Source organism: Sinocyclocheilus anshuiensis, unplaced genomic scaffold, assembly GCF_001515605.1.
Source record: "Sinocyclocheilus anshuiensis isolate Anshui unplaced genomic scaffold, SAMN03320099.WGS_v1.1 scaffold487, whole genome shotgun sequence".
Taxonomy (NCBI): Eukaryota; Metazoa; Chordata; class Actinopteri; order Cypriniformes; family Cyprinidae; genus Sinocyclocheilus; species Sinocyclocheilus anshuiensis.
In genome coordinates this window covers 770,916-790,593 of record NW_015548240.1, presented here as the reverse complement: position 1 = coordinate 790,593, position 19,678 = coordinate 770,916, and the positions used below count along the sequence as shown (strand labels likewise).

Here is a 19,678-nt window from a genome sequence, read left to right as displayed (position 1 = left end):
ATATATATATATATATATATATATATATATATATATATAGAGAGAGAGAGAGAGAGAGAGAGAGAGAGAGAGAGTATATATAGACACACACACATAATTAGTTTATTACTTACATTTTAGCTTTAATTTATTTTATTTCAGTTTTAGTTTTAGTGATTTTAGTACTCAACCTTGTTTAATTTTAAGTTGTCAAGGCAAGTTTTTCATCAAATATTTATATTTTATTTTATTTCAGAACAGTTTCAATTACCAAAATAATTTTTATTAGTTTTAGTTAACAATAAGAACACTTCTATTATTCTTAGATTAAGCAGATTACAGTAACTACAGACTAATCAAAACCTAAGCCTACATTTTTCTTTTCATTTTTATTTCATAATATAGACATTCTTTACACTTTTTATAAACAATGTATGTTTTTGAAGAAGTCCCAAATGGGCTAAAATCATTTCTGGAGAATTCTCTCAACATATTTGTTTTTTTAAAAAGGTTACACAGGGACAATACGAGATGCTGAAGACTTGCCAAGATGGTTGCCATGTGGAATGACATGCCTTTGGCGTAGCTAGGTCACAAACACACACACCTACACACATTTCTTGGTGCCCACCTCCAAACATCACTGCCCTTGGAGAAGGTCGAGGAGCGGATGACCTCAGGGGCCATCCAGGCGTACGTCCCCGCTGCGCTCATCTTCGTGGTTCGATGCCACTCCCGAGCCAAACCAAAATCTGTCACCTTTAGAGTCTTGTTGCTCAGATCGTCGTTCTCCACGCGTTCCAGAATCAGGACTGAGGGGCGGAGATAACGTCAATAATGATGATTAAGTACATAATACAGAGGTTACTATGACTACAGCAAAAAACAGAAGTCTTCAGTATTTGATTGACAGGCAGCTTTGTGAAGGAGCTGTCCACCAGATTAGTGCTGAATTGGTCAAAGCTTTCACTGTAACAACTTCAACTCTAAACCTCATTAGAACACAGTATAGCATGAATGGAAAAGGTCATGAGTCAAATTCAGTGATGGTTGGTTGTGTAGTTTAATGTTAGATTTACAGTTCAAAAGCTTCATGTACATCACAGTTTGGCTGTAAGATTCCATGTGTTTTTGTCTACGTTTGTGTTGTTAAAATTAGCTGACTTTTGTTTTTCCACAACACAACCAATGAAAAGGTCCTATGTCTGCAAGGTCCTATGCTAATCATATCCGAGTGGCCTATGAGAGCCCAGGACATGTTTTGAGTAGCCAATCAATTGGCAGGGAGTGAAGGTGAATGCAAATCCTCTGTAATACGCTTTGGGTTTAGAGGATCCAATCAGACAAGTCAACTGCCAAACATAGGATTACAAACCACTTACATACTCAGAGAGCCAATACACCAGCCAAGCCCTCCAGCTACAAAAACACACACCAACACACACTCCTTCTATGCACAATACTATACAATCCACTGACACAAACAACCATATACACATGAAAAAGAGCAGACTATGAAATTGCTGCATATTCCAAGGTTTTCAAATTGGGGGCCGCAAAGGGGTGTTGGGAGAAAATATAAGAGAAAAAAAGGATTTAGCAAAAATTTGCTTTTTAAGGTTGTCAAAGATATCATGTTAACTTTAGATATTAAGTTTTTTTTTTCATGTTAAAGATATTAGAGTGAAAAATTGAGGAAAAATATTTAGTAAAATGCATTTTTTAAGGTTGTCAATGATACTATATTAACTTTAGATATTACATATATTATAAAGTATAATAAATATATTAGTGAAAAAATTGGAAAAAAAGATTTCGCAAGATGAATTTTTTAAAGTTGTTAAAGTTAACATGTTAACTTAAGATATAAAATATTTTATTAAATATATTTTATATAAAAGGATTTTATAAGATGTTTTAAGGTTGTCAAAGTTACCATGTTAACTTCAGAAATTAAATATCTGAATGTCTAAGAATTAAACATATTAACAAAATATTAATGAATAATAATGAATTTGAGATTACTGTTTCATTTTCCTTTTGAAACACTTATTGAAAACTATTTATTTAATTTTATTGCCAGTCCTAGTAAATAATACTACATTTAAACCAAATCTTTTTAAAGGTTTATACATCTAACATTACTCTAATACTGGGCAGAAAAAATTGAAATATAGTGGGCAGAAAAAAGATACACTGTCAAATGAATACATAAATACTCTGCTTTTTTTTTTTAGCATAAAATACATAAAAATATACATTATTTTATCCTATTAATTAATTACGGAAACAATATATATTTCCTTTATAATATGATGTTGATTATTTTCCACTAACAGTATAAATGTTTCTTTATACATGAAATTATATCTCTGCCATTATATTTTAGGAAGAGGGGCCCTAGCAAGAGGGTTACAGTTATTATTATTTTTTTTTTTTATGTATTGTTTTAGTTGTGTTTTTGTGATGTAATGTAGTTTGTTGTTGTGCGGACTATTTGTGCTGTTTTTGTGTTGAGCCTTTTGTCTGAAGACAATTTTCTACCCCACTGGGGATAGACAATAAAGTTTTTGAAATTGAAATTATTTGGGGTCCTTGGCATAAAGCTTTTAAAAACCCTTGACATAAGGTCTAATAATATCGACAGCTGTCTTACTGTTGCTGGACTTCAGGTCTCTGTGGATGACGGGTACAATGGCCTGGCAGTGCAGGTACAACATGGCTCTTGCAATCTGTACCGCCCAGTCCACCAGCGTGTGAGGAGGGATGCGTTTCCCAGCCAGGGCCCGGTTGAGTGGCCCACCACGGGCATATTCCATCACCAGGCAGAGGTTGGGCTCCTGCAGGCACACTCCCAGAAGGCCCATGATGTTGGGGTGACTCAGCATGGCAAAGAGCTTGGCCTCCTGACGAACGCTCTCCAGCGTCTGCGACACGTCCTCGTCGGGGTCCCGTCGAGCAGCTTTCACTGCCACCTCCATCCCTTTCCAAATGGCATGGTACACTTTTCCAAAACCTCCGACGCCGATCATTTCCTCCAGCGCCAGCTCACTGAAATCTATCTGAAGTACTGATAAGAAAGAGAAAACAGGTCTCAAACACTGCCACAGATGTATCCTGTTTTCTAATTACTAATAAAAAAGATGTTTTTAATGTTTTTGAAATCTGTAATGCTCACCAAGGCTGCATTTAATTGATCAGAAATATAGTAAAAGCAGTAATATTTAATATATTGTGTTTTCTATATTATATATTTTAAATGATAATTTATTCCTGTGATGGAAAAGCTAAATCTTCAGCAGCCATTAGTCCAGTCTTTAGAGTCACACGATCCTTCAGAAATCATTCTAATATGCTGACAAAATTATTATTGGTGCTCAATTATTGATAATGGTTCTTAATATTATAAGTGTTGAAAAAGTTTTGTGGCTTAATATTTTTCTTTGATAAATATAAAGTTCAAAGAATAGCATTTATCTAAAAAAGAAATCTTTTGGAGCATTATAAGTGTCCCTGATTAATTTAACTTTTGAACAATTTATTGCGTCCTTGCTGAATAAAAGTATTAAATAACATATATATTTTTTAATCTTACCTACCACAAATCTTTGAATGGTAGTGTATCACAGTTTCCAAAAATATATTAAGTAGCAAAAACTGTTTAAACATTGATGATGATAATAAGCAGCAAATCATCATATTAGAATGATTTCTGAAGGATCATGTCACTCTAAAGACTGGAGTAATGGCTGCTGAAAATTCAGCTTTGCCAACACAGGAATAAATTACATTTTAAAATATATTAAAATAGAAAAGAGTTACTTAAATTGTAATACTATTTCATAATATTACTGTTTTTATCATATTTTTGATCAAATAAATGATGCCTTTGGAGGGCATAAGATACATCTTTCAAAAACATTATAAAAATCTTAATTATTCCAAACTTTTTATAGGTAGTGTATATGTTTTTCCATCTGGGAATACATAGTGTGATTCATCATGTTTATTTGAGAGACTGAATCAGAAAGGGGCTGAATATGAAAACAAACAGAAATGTATTCTGATTTACATGCCCTTGATATGAATAACAGCTCAAATGCCTGATAGATTCAGGCAGAAAGAGACTGGTATCTCCAGAAAGCAGATTCACACTGTGAGATACGTTCTTTAAAAATGATGGCTGACGTGGGAAAAAATGTAAAGCAGTAAAACAAAGATGTGCGTGCGATCGACTCTCCCCGGCCGTCGGGATGACGGTGTGTCTGGGCCACGGTCTCTCTTATTAATATTGCTGTTGGCAAGAACCACATGATAAAAAGTAGGCCAGCAGCCATTCAGGAAAAGCAGACGACCACCAGCAACACATGACATGCAACTGACAACACAAGGGCACTCACACGATAACAGAGAGCATGAGAGATGCAAAACATAGCAGATACGCTTCCTCAATATAAGCACACAGCACAACACAAACAAATAAAGGACCCCATATCAACAAATACACTAAATGCCTTAAAGTATGAGGAAAAAACCATGCCACCAATAAACTGTTTTACTGAGTCTGGTGTGGAATATGAATCCAGATGAGCCCCATCACCCAAAATCTGTGCCTGCTTGTGTCTAAATGGGAGCAAATCTTAATGTATAAATAAATGCATACAAATCTTAATGTAAAATATATTGAAAAACGTCTCAGTTTTCTGTCCATACAATGAAAGTCAATGGGGTCCAATGTTGTTTGACTTTCTTTTGTGTTCCACAATCCACATACATAAAAGTAAGTCATTCAGGATTGGAGTAAATGAGGGTGAGCAAATGATGACAGAATTTCCTTTAACTATTCCTTTAAGATTGTCTTTTGAGACATGGCAGCTGTTAGGCCTATTAGCTGGTAGACCATCACTGACTACCTATCAGCTGATTTTTGGAAAAAAAAGTGCTGGTCAACCAGCTAAAGCCCATCTTGGAACAATCTGAAACCAGTTGTCTAAGCTTGTTTGCAGGTGTTAGTTAGTCTCCCAGTCTGGTAAATTGGCTGGATTTAAAGGGTTTAGACCTTTAAAAATTCAAGCTCCAGTTTAGCCATGCTGGAAGATCAGTACACTATCTTAGATTGGTTAAGGTTTTTTCCCCTCAGTAAAGAATGTGCAGCAAAAGCTGTGCTGATGTGGTTATTGATCAGTGTGTAAACACTTTCAAATTATGGTCAAATATGGCACCTCAGATCAGTGTAATTTATGTTTTATTTAACATATGGATATCTTATTGCATTGAACCTTTTTTAATATGTAAGGCCATGTTTTTCTTGGTCCATGAAGACCATGGTATTCTTTACTTGGAGTAATGATATAACAATTTATATCAGCCAGGCCGATTTACTGACTGGTGCTTGTCTGCTTGGTGAAATACCATTTAAAATCTACCAATAATCTTGTCAAAAGATAAAAACTTACTTTTGAATATATTTGATGTAAAATAGAAATAAATTTAATTTCTCTTTTCCTATAATGAAACTTTATTTATACTGGCAGTGTTGTTTTAGTATTATTTATATACAGTTACAGTATTTATTAAAAAAAAAAAAAAAAAAAAAAAAAAACTAAACAAAACATAACGCATGCCATCTTCTCAGTGAAGGCGGGTGTATGTATGTATGGTTTATGTAGATAAATATATGGTTACTCACAATGTAACTGAGGCACCGAATAATCGCCATAGTCTTCCGGCGTGTCCCGAATCTTCTCCGAGATGCCGTTACTGCTCACGTAGTTACTAGGGAAAATACCGACCCGGTCCTCGATTATACCTGTCCACCACCCCTCATCCCCGGACACCAGCGAGTCCTTGGATAACACCTCCACCCGATCCCCCTTCCGCAGACTGAGCTCATCCTCGGCGGTAGCTTCGTAATCGAACACGGCGGTCCAGTAACCGGCTCCGGACGGGGTCGCCACCGCCGCAGGGCCAAACTCCGGCCGGGGCTCTGCGGCTTCATCGCCGTCTTTGCTGTCCGGGCCGCCGCTGCTGTTAAAGGGGAAACTGAAAGCATCCATGCTGCCGATCCATAAGGGCGGCCCGGCCCGGTTCAGCTCCTCACCTGCCGCAGAGCTCAAGACCAGGCGCAAAGCCGCAGCATAAGTAGCAATTAATCCGAGCTACCTCTCGCCTCAACGAGCTCCAGACCCGCAGCCCATCTCACAAGGGACCGCTACGGCTCGTTAAATTATCTTTCGGTCCCGAACATAAGGCACTTTTTGCTTTAATTGGCTACAACATTGTCCCGCACCCCTCATCCGCTCCCGAACCAGCGGCACTCACCCCCTCCCAGCTCATGATTCCAGTGGTTTAACGTGTTGACGAATTCCTGATTGCTGCGTTTTGATTGGCGCAGTGGCGCATCAATCACGTCTCGCCTCTTTATAAGACCCGCCCACTAAATCTCTTTCACAGCAATGCTGGAGAATCATTTCAGCACCACGGGGCTGGACAGCGCACTACAGTAGAAAAAGGTTGAGTTGAGCAGAAAGATCAATACATTTCTATTTAACACAGCAAATAGTCCGAATTACCATAAGTATACGGTGGCCGAGAGAGCTCAACGCGCTGCAACGGAGTTGCAGCGCGTTTCTTCATTTGCATGTGTTGTGAGGATTTGCAGCGCGTGTGTTGTCAAACTGATGAAGATGTTTTCTTAATTTGCTGGTGTTTTTTCAATTTGCATGTGTTTTCTTAAGTTGCAGCGCGTTGAGCTCTCTCGGCCACCGTATAAGTAGCCTGTTTTAGCACATTTTCTTCGAAAGGGACAAGGAGATCAGCTTATAAAACGAGACTGGGGTTAGTTGTCACGTTTACACCAGTGAATAGCTCAAATATACATTTCTAAGACCTCAAACAGCTATTATTGCAAAGGAAAAACGATATAGCTGATTTGTATAGGTAATATTGACCTTTTTTTTGACTAATCGCAGGCATGTTGTCGCACTTTCTAGGGTATGTTATGCCATTAAACAGCTTATAATTATAAAATAAAATATTATAAAAAAATGAATGTTATAAAATAATTCTGAAACAAAATATTTAATGAAATAGCAAAAATGTAAACCATGCACAAAAATGACAAATCACAGTTTTATCATATTGTAATGAAGAAATGTGTTTTAATATAAATTTATGATATTAAAACACGTGACAACTTTCCCCACCCTTGACTTACATGAAAAATACAGTTTTTGCTAAGAAACCCAGTGTGTGGTTAAAATTGATCTTAATCATATATTCAATTCCCTCAGTTGTGCTACCCTACTGATATAGCAAAAATATGATTTTACATTTGTAACTGTTGGTGACCATGTGACACAATCTGATTGAAATACTTTGACCAGATAAAACTTATGACAACTGATACCAGAGATTTTTCAAATATTTATTTTTTATTTTTCTGTTGACCAAAAGTAAATAAATCAGCGGACATAAATTAATTAAATGAAGGTAGATTTCATGCATAATTCCCTGAAAATAAAACATGATATTTTTGTGAGAGAAGAGTAAAAAACAAAACAAAAAAGAAAGAAAACAACAATAGATGAACATAACCACCATCTGCTTCATCACCAGGCTGAAGAGGAGTGTTTGTGTGTGTGTGTGAGAGAGAGAGAGAGACTCAGACCCCTGATACATTTGTAAGACTTGTGTGACTTCAAGATTATAGTGACATCATCTGAAATCTCTTTTAAACCAGTTCACCTGCATCTAAACAGCTGGAAGTGTTAGCTGGCAGTAGAAAAGTTCAAAGCTGGTGGTTGCAGCTGACTTTCATGCTCAACCATGATACTACATGAAGACCCACCCACATATTCATAACAACCCTCCCTAGTCAACAGCAGTGTTAACTCAAGTGTGCATGTGTGAGTGCATAGGTGTGTGTGATCTGACCCAGGCTGAGACATGAAGAGCAATTCAAAGTCCTAAACACTCTACGTTTGAGCCCAACGCTGGTAACTGAGTCAGCTAAACTGGGTAATAAGGTTTATAAGAGTGCTACCTTTACCACAAACCATCTGAAAGATACACATGTGCACAGATGTGAAGATCTACTGTGATCTACTTTAGCTGCCCTCTGACTGACACCAGACACATTCAACAACACATGCTGGCAGAAAACAAGCAGCACGCTGAAAGTCACTGAGTGTTCAAACTGAATACAGTGTAAATGACATTTTTTACTTTATCATGCCTAATACTGGTGCACGGAACAGCTTATGAGGTGTGTGAGTGGCTGTGTTGACAAAATTAGTGAGCTGCCTTGCTGTCTACTGCCTACACAGGGAACATCAGATGTGAATGATTTGGAACGCTCTATACATAGGCAGCAATTCAGTGTTTCATGTAAATTGTGCTCCTTGGGAGTCTCGACTCACAAATGTTTCAGAGAAGTTTACTGTTATCATGCCGCTAAGCTAACAACGTGATTGCATAAAAATAGACAGCTTGTGTTTATTTGGCCAAAAATACAGTAAAGACAGTAATATTGTTAAATATTATTACAATTTACAATAACTTTTCCTAATTAAATATATTTTAAAATGTCATTTATTTCTGTGATGGCAAAGTTGAATTTTCAGCAGCCATTGATTACTCCAGTCTTTAGTGTGACATGATGCTTCAGAAATCATTCTAATATGCTGATTTGGTGCTCAAGAATCATTTCTTAATATTATCAATGTTGTAAACAGTTGTACAACTTAATATATTTGTGGAAACCATAATACATTTTTTCAGGATTCTTTAATGAATACAAATTTGAAGAACAGCATTTATTTTAAATCGAAATGTTTTGTAACATTATAAAGGTCTTTACTGTCACTTTTGATCAATTTTATGGTGAAAAAAATTAGTGTTAATTTATTTCAAAAACAAACTGACTTGTTTTATTGATAGTGTACATATCAGGTAATATAAATCACCTATGCAAAAAAATCAATTTTAAATTAGACTGAACAATTTTTAACAATCCTTTTTGGACGATAAAGAATACAAGCAATGCTGCCTAAAATATGTCCAAAGTAAGGCATTTTAGAAAACTGCATAATTAGTTGCATATATTAGAAGTATATGATGCTGTCTATGTAGGCAGTACATGCTCACAAAGTCAGTGTGTGTGCATAAAGAAAGTGTCTGTTGTGTAGCTAAGCTAACACACACTCCTGCCTTTCTGCACATAAACAAAAGTTTAAATACTAAAACCTCATTAACACAAGCCTGTATGAGTCAGAGAGCACTGGTGAATGTTCAGTGCGAATTGTTGTGATTTCTGTGTGATTCTTGTACTGTAAAGCTAAAGCACATCGATTATGTACTGAGTAGCCACTGAGTAGGAAGCACAGAGCAGGCTGAAGCGATGCCAGCAGTTACATTTGCAATTTGGATGGAGAGATTTTCAGAGATTAAATGCGTTTACGACTGCTCTCACTCACAAGCAACACATACACAGCTATATATGAATGTAAACATAACAAAAATGAAACATGTCTGTTGTAGATGCTGTGATCCCAACACTGGTGTCATGGATAAAACTGATTTGGCCTGTATTTGTAATGAGCAAACACGAAACATCAACATACACACTCGTGCACACAAAATGCAAGAGTTGTACAAACAAACAGGTGGAACGGGGCTGTGGCCCCCCTGTGGCCCAGAGAACCACTGCAGCTTTTGGGTGGCAGTCTGAGGTTCTGTTCTTTGGTTCTGGGCTAAACAATTCTTTATGACATCACTTCCCCAAATAATACAGAAACAACATCCACATCATTATTTTTCAGCTCACTACAGCAAAAATAGGCACGGAAATACTTTAGTCAGATGAATTAATAACCGCTTTTAAAAGAATAATTCACCCAAAAATGAGAAATTGCTGAAAATGTACTCACCCTCCAAGATGTAGATGAGTTCGTTTCTTCCCTTTTAGAACAGATTCGGAGAAATTCTGTCTTACATCACTTGCTCACCAATGGATCCTCTGCAGTGAATGGGTGCCGTCGGAATGAGAGTCCAAACAGCTGATAAAAAATAATCCAGTCTATTAATTAACATGTTGTGAAGCAAAAGGCTACATGTTTGTAATTAACAAATTCATCATTAAGATGTTTTTAACTTCAAACTGTTGGCTTGGCTAAAATACAAGTCTTCTATCCATGCTACTGCTTTCTCAAGTGAAAAAGGTAATCTCTTTCGAACCAGATCACAGATCGAGCACTGTTTACAAGAGAAAACAGTCCCAAACAGTTCTAAACAAATATGTTGGTGGATTTTGATGTGAGAGGACAACAGAGGATAGACTTTTTCACAGGAGGAAGCCTTATTATAGATTATGGACTGGTATTTTGGACTGGTATAGAGTAAGACATTAATTGATGGACTGGAGTCATGTGGATTACTGTGATGTTTTTTGTGATTTCTGTGTGATTCTTGTACTGTAAAGCTAAAGCACATCGATTATGTACTGAGTAGCCACTGAGTAGGAAGCACAGAGCAGGCTGAAGCGATGCCAGCAGTTACATTTGCAATTTGGATGGAGAGATTTTCAGAGATTAAATGCGTTTACGACTGCTCTCACTCACAAGCAACACATACACAGCTATATATGAATGTAAACATAACAAAAATGAAACATGTCTGTTGTAGATGCTGTGATCCCAACACTGGTGTCATGGATAAAACTGATTTGGCCTGTATTTGTAATGAGCAAACACGAAACATCAACATACACACTCGTGCACACAAAATGCAAGAGTTGTACAAACAAACAGGTGGAACGGGGCTGTGGCCCCCCTGTGGCCCAGAGAACCACTGCAGCTTTTGGGTGGCAGTCTGAGGTTCTGTTCTTTGGTTCTGGGCTAAACAATTCTTTATGACATCACTTCCCCAAATAATACAGAAACAACATCCACATCATTATTTTTCAGCTCACTACAGCAAAAATAGGCACGGAAATACTTTAGTCAGATGAATTAATAACCGCTTTTAAAAGAATAATTCACCCAAAAATGAGAAATTGCTGAAAATGTACTCACCCTCCAAGATGTAGATGAGTTCGTTTCTTCCCTTTTAGAACAGATTCGGAGAAATTCTGTCTTACATCACTTGCTCACCAATGGATCCTCTGCAGTGAATGGGTGCCGTCGGAATGAGAGTCCAAACAGCTGATAAAAAATAATCCAGTCTATTAATTAACATGTTGTGAAGCAAAAGGCTACATGTTTGTAATTAACAAATTCATCATTAAGATGTTTTTAACTTCAAACTGTTGGCTTGGCTAAAATACAAGTCTTCTATCCATGCTACTGCTTTCTCAAGTGAAAAAGGTAATCTCTTTCGAACCAGATCACAGATCGAGCACTGTTTACAAGAGAAAACAGTCCCAAACAGTTCTAAACAAATATGTTGGTGGATTTTGATGTGAGAGGACAACAGAGGATAGACTTTTTCACAGGAGGAAGCCTTATTATAGATTATGGACTGGTATTTTGGACTGGTATAGAGTAAGACATTAATTGATGGACTGGAGTCATGTGGATTACTGTGATGTTTTTATCAGTTTGGACTCTCATTCTGACGGCACCCATTCACTGCAGAGGATCCATTGTTGAGCAGGTGATGTAATGTTATATTTCCGATGAAGAAACAAACTCATCTACATCTTGGATGGCCCGAGGGTGAGTAAATTTTCAGCAAATTTTCAATTTTAGGTGAACTATTTATGCAGCTTTGCCCAAAATTTCTATACTTCTCCCTGAAATGCAAAAAACTCTCCTCACCATGTTAAACGAATCTGTTTGTAATGCACCATTCTCACTCTTTTCTGGACCGAAGGCCTGTAAACACTATGAACCACATTAAAGGCCCCAATAAAACATAGAATTCACCACCGACATCACTGACACTTCAGACACTGTTTAGATGCGCACTTAAGGAGCTCCTGGTTAAATGGTCTCGTGACTCTATATAGAGGGACTCTCTGGGGTGAAGTGGGGGTGGGAGATTTCTTTGGGGTGCTTTATGTTTGTTCAACGACACTGAAAGACTGAAATACAAAAACAACAACAACTGTAATAGCAGATGCAGTGCGCTCTCCTCCACGGTGTTATCAGAAAATACACTAGTGATTCATTTTGATGAATGTTCAAATGCAAAAAGGCCTCATTTTCCCTCTGTATCATGTTTTTTTTTTTGCATTCTGTTCTCCCGCAACCCTCTGAAGCCTCTGTGATTCTCGAAATAACACTTGGCAAGGAAATACACAAAAGTACAGAAAAAATATGGAAGCAGATTATATCCATACAGGAATATCAGGGAGAAAATGCAGTGTTCAGCCATTGTTCATATTCGTCTCTCTTCTCCATTTGTCTACTCAGCGTTCGGTGTTTCCGAGCCACTCTCCCTAGCCGGGACTTTGGCCTGACAGTAAAAGCTGTAAGCTCTGTGAGTTCTTACCAAACTAAACGAAGAAAATAAATAAATAATAACTTTATGGGTCCTTCAAATGTCACTCAGTAACAGATTTCACATAGTTATATATTTTCATCTTTTGTTGAAATATTATTTCTAATCCTGGAAGCAGATTTGAAAATAGTCCTTTGAATCCTTTTTGTTATTTTTTTGTGTATTTTTTTCCCAAAATACTTCATTAGAAAAAAGTCGTTCTCAGCAGGTGTTGAGAAAAATATAGACTGTGAAAAGCTCAGACTCCAGGTTAAGACTGTCCCACCCCTCAGAGAGATGTTTCACACTCTTCATCTTCAGCGTGAAGGTATCTGAAGAACCAATGTCCTTTTTGTAGCTCCTGCTCAAAACCTTAGCGACCTTTTCGAATCAATCCTTAGCTCTCACTCTGTCATTTACAACTAGAAGAAGTTTCCTGGCATCTATCTCTCCTCATCTCCAACCCCCGCCTCATCCCACCCCATCTCTTCTCTTCAGAAGCCCTGTATATCACAGTAAGCCTCAAGACTGGAGAAAAGGATGTAGAGAAACCAGAGGCCGAAGAAAAAGAGTGTCGTGAAGATGCGCTGTGTGCGCGGGCCGCCCAGCTCTCCACCGATGTGAGGCCTGCGCCGGTACAGCAGGACACTCACCGCCAGGAAGGCAAAGATGGTGAAGAGAGTGACAGAAAATGCCAGGGAACCCGCCTGCACCTCGAACGCACGACCCTGCATGTGCCAGTAGATGGCGGCCACCGACCACGCCACACCGATTCCCAAAAAAACGTTCACAGCGTTGCTACCGGTCACGTTACCGATCGATGCGTCTGCGTAACTGTCCTGCACCGCTGCAACTTTACTGGCAAAGGTATCTGAGGAGAAAAGAGACATGTTGATGTGTATGCTATTATAAAATATGATCATCTATGATTAACAAGCATTAAAAGGATTCAAATCAGGAGGAATCAGATTTGTATTGATTTTATGAGCTAAAATAGTTAAGTGTATGATAAAAACATACTGTAACTTTCAAAACGTCCTCCTAATCCAAAAAGAGCATTTATTAAAACTAAACAGCAAAACTGACTTGTGAACCCTCACAATTGTTTGATGTCAGACAGATCAGCCTCATTAAAATCAAGGGCCCGAGAGAGGCTTGAAATAGTCATACAAAACCAAATTATGATTGATTTTGGCAGAAACAACTTTATTGATTATAAGTGGACCTTGGGGACCATGATTCTTCAAAAATCATTTTAATATGCTGATTTGGTGCTCAAGAAACCTTTCTTTGTTTTAAAGGAACACTCCACTATTTTTGAAAATAGGCTCATTTTCCAACTCCCCTAGAGTTAAACAGTTGAGTTTTACCATTTTCGAATCCATTCAGCCGATCTCCGGGTCTGGCGGTAGCACTTTTAGCTTAGCTTAGCATAGATAATTGAAAAAAATAGGCTTATTGGCAGTTACCTAGCTAGGACTATTTTCAGGCGCTGCGTAATATCATAGCGCCTGCTGCACCCATGGAACGGCAGCAAAGTTCCTTGATTATTACGCCAGAATGGGAGTATAGTTCCTAGCCATATCGGCCTAGAAAATCGCAACTTCTCATTTTCCGTCAGTCTTAGTACACGATGTAACTACAGAAGAATCAAGTTTTAAACAGGAAAAATATAGAAACTCTTTGGTCATTTTTGAGCGAGATGCTAACGGTCTAATCAAATTCAATGATATATGCTAAGCTACAGCTAAAAGTGCTACCGCCAGACATGGAGATTGGCTGAATGGATTAGAAAACGGTAAAGTCAACTGTTTAACTCTAAGGGAGTTGGAAAATGAGCCTATTTTCAAAAATAGTGGAGTGTTCCTTTAATAATGCTGAAATGAGTTTTGCTGCTTAAAATTTTTTGTGAAAACTGTAACAGTTTTTCCCCAGGATTTCTTCAATAGAAAGTTCTGAAGAACAGCATTTATTTGAAATAGAAATCCTATTACATTACAAATATCGTTACTATTAATTTTGGTCAATTTAATGCGATTGCTGAAGAGAAGTAGTTCTTACTGCCCCTAAACTTTCGAAAAGTTGTGTAAATGATATGACCCCTTTAAATTGGTACTTATAGAAATTAGAGGTTGACCGATGTATCGGTTTTGCCGATTAATCGGCAGTTCTCCTAGACTCAGCGCTGTGCTTCTATTTTGATTAGATAATCATCAAGTGTTCAAGAATAGAAGAAGTTAAAGTGTGAGAGTATACATACAATATCCATATGTATATAATTTTAATGCTATAGCCTTTGTGTATATATTTAAAGATGTGCATCTTTAAGCATGACAGTTGAAATGAAATGGTAACACTTTAAAATAAGAGTCCATTTGTAGCATTAAGATTAATGAAAGTTGTGTAAGTATTGTTCCTTGTTAGAGTGTGTTAATTTCAACATTTACTATTACTATTATTATTATATTTTTTTTTTACTACTACTACTAGTGGTTCAGTACTGTTTTTGTTAATAAAGCACTATTTTAGTTTTTGTTCAGTATCAATTTTAAAACTATCGGTTAATTAATCGTATCGGGCAGTGTGGTCCAACCTAGCTATCGGTATCGGCAAAATCCACTATCGGTCGACCTCTAATAGAAATGTATGCAAATAAAAGTGTACGCAAACTCACCAGGGATAGATGTTCCCAGGGCTACAAACACCACAGCGGTGACCGAGTCCTTTAGGCCAATGGTGCAGCCGAAGTGACTGGCCAGATCACCGATCACAGCAGTCAAAAGACCGATGATCACTATGGAAACAATGAAACACGCCCACCCATTCCAGTATTCCGTGGGCGGGACGCAGGCAAACAGAACTTTCCAGAACACAGTTAGGAAGTGCATGACATAGTCGAAACAAGATGGCAGACGTTCCTCTCCCCCCTCATCCTCGTCCTCATCTCCTGAGATAAAGACAGGATAACAGAAATAAAGAGCGAAAGCAAGAAAGAAAGAAAGGAAAGCAGAATGGGGGGGTAGAAAAAAAAAGAAAATGAAAAATGTTAGTATTGTCATGTCAACTTCCATACCTGACCAAAGCCATCTATTTGACACCATGGTGATTTAGGGGTCCTGTTGCCTTGGTAACACAGGCTGTTTGATAGTCACGGTAACTGAAGGCTACATACTGTGAGAGCAGCGTTTTTATTTCAACACAGGGTCATAAAAGACTAATATGCGGGACATTTCCATTTTAATTTGGGGGGAAATCTGTAGTGAAACTTATCAAACAGAGCTGATAATAGTACATTCTTATTCATATCTGAAATGATCAAATTAGCCAAAATGTTTAGAAGACAAAGGTTGCAGGATGAGGAGAAGCGTGTAGGAGTTCTGTGGGCTCAGTTTTCATGTGGGCCGAGGAATGTGTCACAACAGTGAAAGAAATATTTGTGTGTGAGCAATATGAGCATGAGTGTATATTTATATAATAACTGGCTTTTGTTGCTTTTCTGTGAATTTTGAGGTGATCTACACTACCGTTCAAATATTTGGGGTCGGTAGGATTTTTAAAGCTTCATTTATTTGATCAAGAATCAAGTAAACAGTAATATTGTGAGATATTATTACAATTTATAATAACTATTTTAATATATTTTAAAATGTAATTTATTCCTGTGACAGCAAATCAATTTTCAGCATTATTACTTCAGTTTTCAGCGTCACGTGATTCTTCAGAAATCATTCTAATATGCTGATTTGCTGCTCAAGAAACATTTATTATTATCATATCGAAAACAGTTCCTTAATATGTTTTGTGGAAACCATTCAAAAATTTGATGAATTTGATGAATAGAAAGTTCAAAAGAACAGAATTGATTTGAAATAGCGATCATTTGTAACATTATAAATGCCTTTATTAACACTTTTAATCAGTTCAATATATCCTTGCTGAATAAAAGTACATTTAAATTTAATCATTTAGCAGACGCTTTTATTCAAAGCGACTTACAAATGATGGTAATAGAAGCAATCAAAACAACAAAAGAGCAACAATATATAAGTTTTGTCATAAGTCCCAGTTAGTCTAACGCAGTACACGTAGGCAAGGTTTTTTATAGTAAATAAAAAGAATAAAAAGTAGAGAGAAAAGAGATAGAATAGATATAGCTTAGAGGGTTATAAAGTTATTATTATTTTTTTATAATAATTAAATAGAAAACAAGTAGATAGAACAGAAAAAGAACAGAGAACGCTAGTGTTAGAGGGTCAAGTTTTTTGTAGTTGTTGTTGTTTGTTTTTAATAAATAAATAAAAAGAAAACAAGTAGATAGAATAGAAAAAGAACAGAGAACGCTAGTGTTAGAGGGTCAAGTTTTGTTGTTGTTGTTTGTTTTTAATAAATAAATAAAAAGAAAACAAGTAGATAGAATAGAAAAAGAACAGAGAACGCTAGTGTTAGAGGGTCAAGTTTTGTTGTTGTTGTTTGTTTTTAATAAATAAATAAAAAGAAAACAAGTAGATAGAATAGAAAGAGGGAAAAACAAATAATTGCTAAATAAGAGCAAAACATTTGAACACAATTTTCTTTTTTCACTTTTGGTTCAGTGTTGTTTAGTGTTGGTAATCACCTGCACTGACAGTTATGGCCTCCATGAATTGTTCTCTCCAGGAATTTGTGCCCACGACCAGAGCCAAGTTAGTCTTCTTAATCAGCTTATCTACTGTACTCTACAGCGAACACACAAAAACACAAAATGTATTACATTAAACATAAATACGCATAATACAATTCTTCCATAATGCAAAAGACTGCTGGTCTCTGAAATTTTGTATGCATGTGTGTGTATGTGTGTGTTTGTACCTTAAACTCATACGACTCCTCAATAATAATCTCTATTTTTGCATGCTCGCCCAATACAGGCTTCCCCATCTCTGCTATTCTTCTGGCTTCCTCCTCTTCTGATGACAACTTCCTGTCTGGAATATCTACAAGAGATAAAGGGATGAAAAGAAACTTCTGTGCTGTGTGTCAAATTAGTACATCAAACAAACACACACTCAGTAGTAAACACATCATTCACATGCACCCTATAATCAGCCTCTACAAGTGGGCTTTTTGTCCCTTTTAAATGACTTGTGATTTATACACTTGCAATAATTATTTTGAATATTCATTTATGGTCTCTATAAACTGCACTAAATTCATGTGCATATTTAGGGTCAACAGGGCTCATTCATGAAACACAAGCACAGCAAAGTCATGTAAAACGTTCATAATGTCATTCTTACATAACTTGTCGCACTGAATCGAATGTGACTACTTACGTAACACCGTTTTTACAAACAATTTTGTACAGAAACCGGTCCTGGTTTTATTTTATGAACTGTCTCTATAGTTTCTCTAATTAGAAAGACTGCACATGCAAACACACACAACAGATTAACAGCCAAACTCTGTTTGACTGAACCAAGTGTGAGTTGTGCTATAGAACTGAGTGATTCAGAAGGACAACAGCACAACATCCACGCACGCACGCACGCACACACACACCACAAATACACGTAGAAAAGCCAGAAAGTTGAGATGAACTTTCAAAACCCCCTGCAACCCAAAGCTTATCTTCTCGTGCACGTGTTAAAACACACAAACCTGGAGACACACGTGTGTGAGGCAGACGAGACCACGATTACCGCAGCTGGCCTCATCTTACCTCACACATTCACACACACTCACTCAAACTTACCATCAGCTAATAACAGAGCTGTGTGCGGAGGAAAAAAAGAGAGGGAGGGGTGGAATGACATGAAGAAAACATTAGACAGATAATGGTGAAGGGAAATGCAATGAGATGTTGGACAGGATTTATTTACTCAGATAAACATGAATAAAAATATTCGCAGCCTCTGCCGTTTCATCACCCTGCCTGGAATCTCTGAGCTGGACAGGTGCAACAGGTGTGACCGCGCAGATGTGATAGTGTGGGCCGATCCAGAGCGCAGGAGCAGGTGGTTGCCCCTGGCAACGGGAGTGACGTAGTAGCATTTGAGATGTGGTGACAGAACAAAGAGGTGCTAAAGCTACGCTGATTATTCACACACGTTTACTTTCCCTATCCCTATATATATATATACATATGTTTAATGAAGAAGGAAAGCAATACAGGTTTGGAATGACATATAAGGGAGAGTAAATCAGAAGTTCTTAACCATTTTGACACCAAGGCCTCCTAGTTGTTCGTGACTTTCTGGCTAAATTTACTAACAATTTCTACCCAACAAAATATTTTAGAGCTTGGCATAACTACAAAAATGTATATTCAATATAAAAATGCCTAAGGAGTTTTATTGACACAATCTGTATTGTTAAAAGCGCTATATAAATAAAGGTGACTTGACTTGACTTGACTTAAAGATGACTTTTTACATCCGAAGCACGCACACAGAAAGCAGCTGTCACACAGCATGTGAGTACTAAACTAAGTTCTCTTTCATGTCTTATTATGCTTAAACTGTCAAATACACACAAGTTTGTTAAAAACACCCAAGTTACAAAACAGCCGGTTATGTCTGTGAAGGTAAACAGCTGGGAAAGAAATCATGTTTATATTAGATCTGTGTGGCAGCAGCGTAATATACAGTAAATAAATCAATAAATCCACTGCTCAACAGTGCAGCCAAAGACCGAGCAGTTAGCATGCTTTTCTAGAACTTTTGCCATGGCGTTAGAACTGGTACACCACTGTCGTTAGTGAAAACACAGTGGCGATGCCATGGGTGGAAGTTTAGGTGGGTGCAGATTACGGGGCAGTAATATTATAATAAGGTTCCCTTTCTACATCATGGAGGGAGCAAAATCTTGCAGAGAAATTACTGTTTGTAGATGCACTGGAGAGACGAATATAGCACTTAAACAGAAAAGTCAGATATTCATGATATGTCACCTTTAAGATATTATTATTTTACATGACTTTACCAGGTCTAGAAACCACACTTTTTTAGAATTTTCAATATAATGTGAGCTCTAGTTCTTCAAATTCTTGATTTTAGCTTAATTTAATGCTAGTTTCTTGGAGTTAAATCTTGGGAGTCCCCTGGATGTTTCCTGAGAATCACTGGACTAAATGATGAGAGAATTTAATTCACTATCCCTATAACAATAAGGTTCAATTAGTTAATGCATCAGGTTTCCTGAATTAACAACAAATACATTTTTTTACATCATTTATTAATCT

The 19,678-nt window shown here is 37.2% G+C and overlaps 2 protein-coding genes across 3 annotated transcripts in view; both read right to left on the bottom strand.

Annotated features, from left to right (window-relative positions):
• LOC107654958 (mitogen-activated protein kinase kinase kinase 9-like) overlaps positions 1-6,301 on the bottom strand; it is a 19,208-nt gene extending 12,907 nt beyond the window's left edge. The window contains exons 1-3 of the mRNA XM_016442308.1: positions 5,669-6,301; positions 2,636-3,049; positions 611-791 (exon numbers count right to left, since the gene is read on the bottom strand). Of these exons, the coding sequence (XP_016297794.1) occupies positions 611-791; positions 2,636-3,049; positions 5,669-6,035 (962 nt within the window). The 5' untranslated portion in view covers positions 6,036-6,301. The remainder of the gene's footprint in view (positions 1-610; positions 792-2,635; positions 3,050-5,668) is intronic.
• A 6,381-nt stretch (positions 6,302-12,682) lies between these two features.
• Positions 12,683-19,678, bottom strand: part of LOC107654959 (sodium/calcium exchanger 3-like) — a 43,842-nt gene continuing 36,846 nt past the window's right edge. The window contains exons 4-8 of one of the 2 annotated variants that reach the window (XM_016442309.1): positions 18,191-18,208; positions 17,308-17,432; positions 17,075-17,174; positions 15,134-15,406; positions 12,683-13,330 (exon numbers count right to left, since the gene is read on the bottom strand). In XM_016442309.1, the coding sequence (XP_016297795.1) occupies positions 12,954-13,330; positions 15,134-15,406; positions 17,075-17,174; positions 17,308-17,432; positions 18,191-18,208 (893 nt within the window). In that variant the 3' untranslated portion in view covers positions 12,683-12,953. The remainder of the gene's footprint in view (positions 13,331-15,133; positions 15,407-17,074; positions 17,175-17,307; positions 17,433-18,190; positions 18,209-19,678) is intronic. The other variant, XM_016442310.1, reaches the window with a different exon arrangement.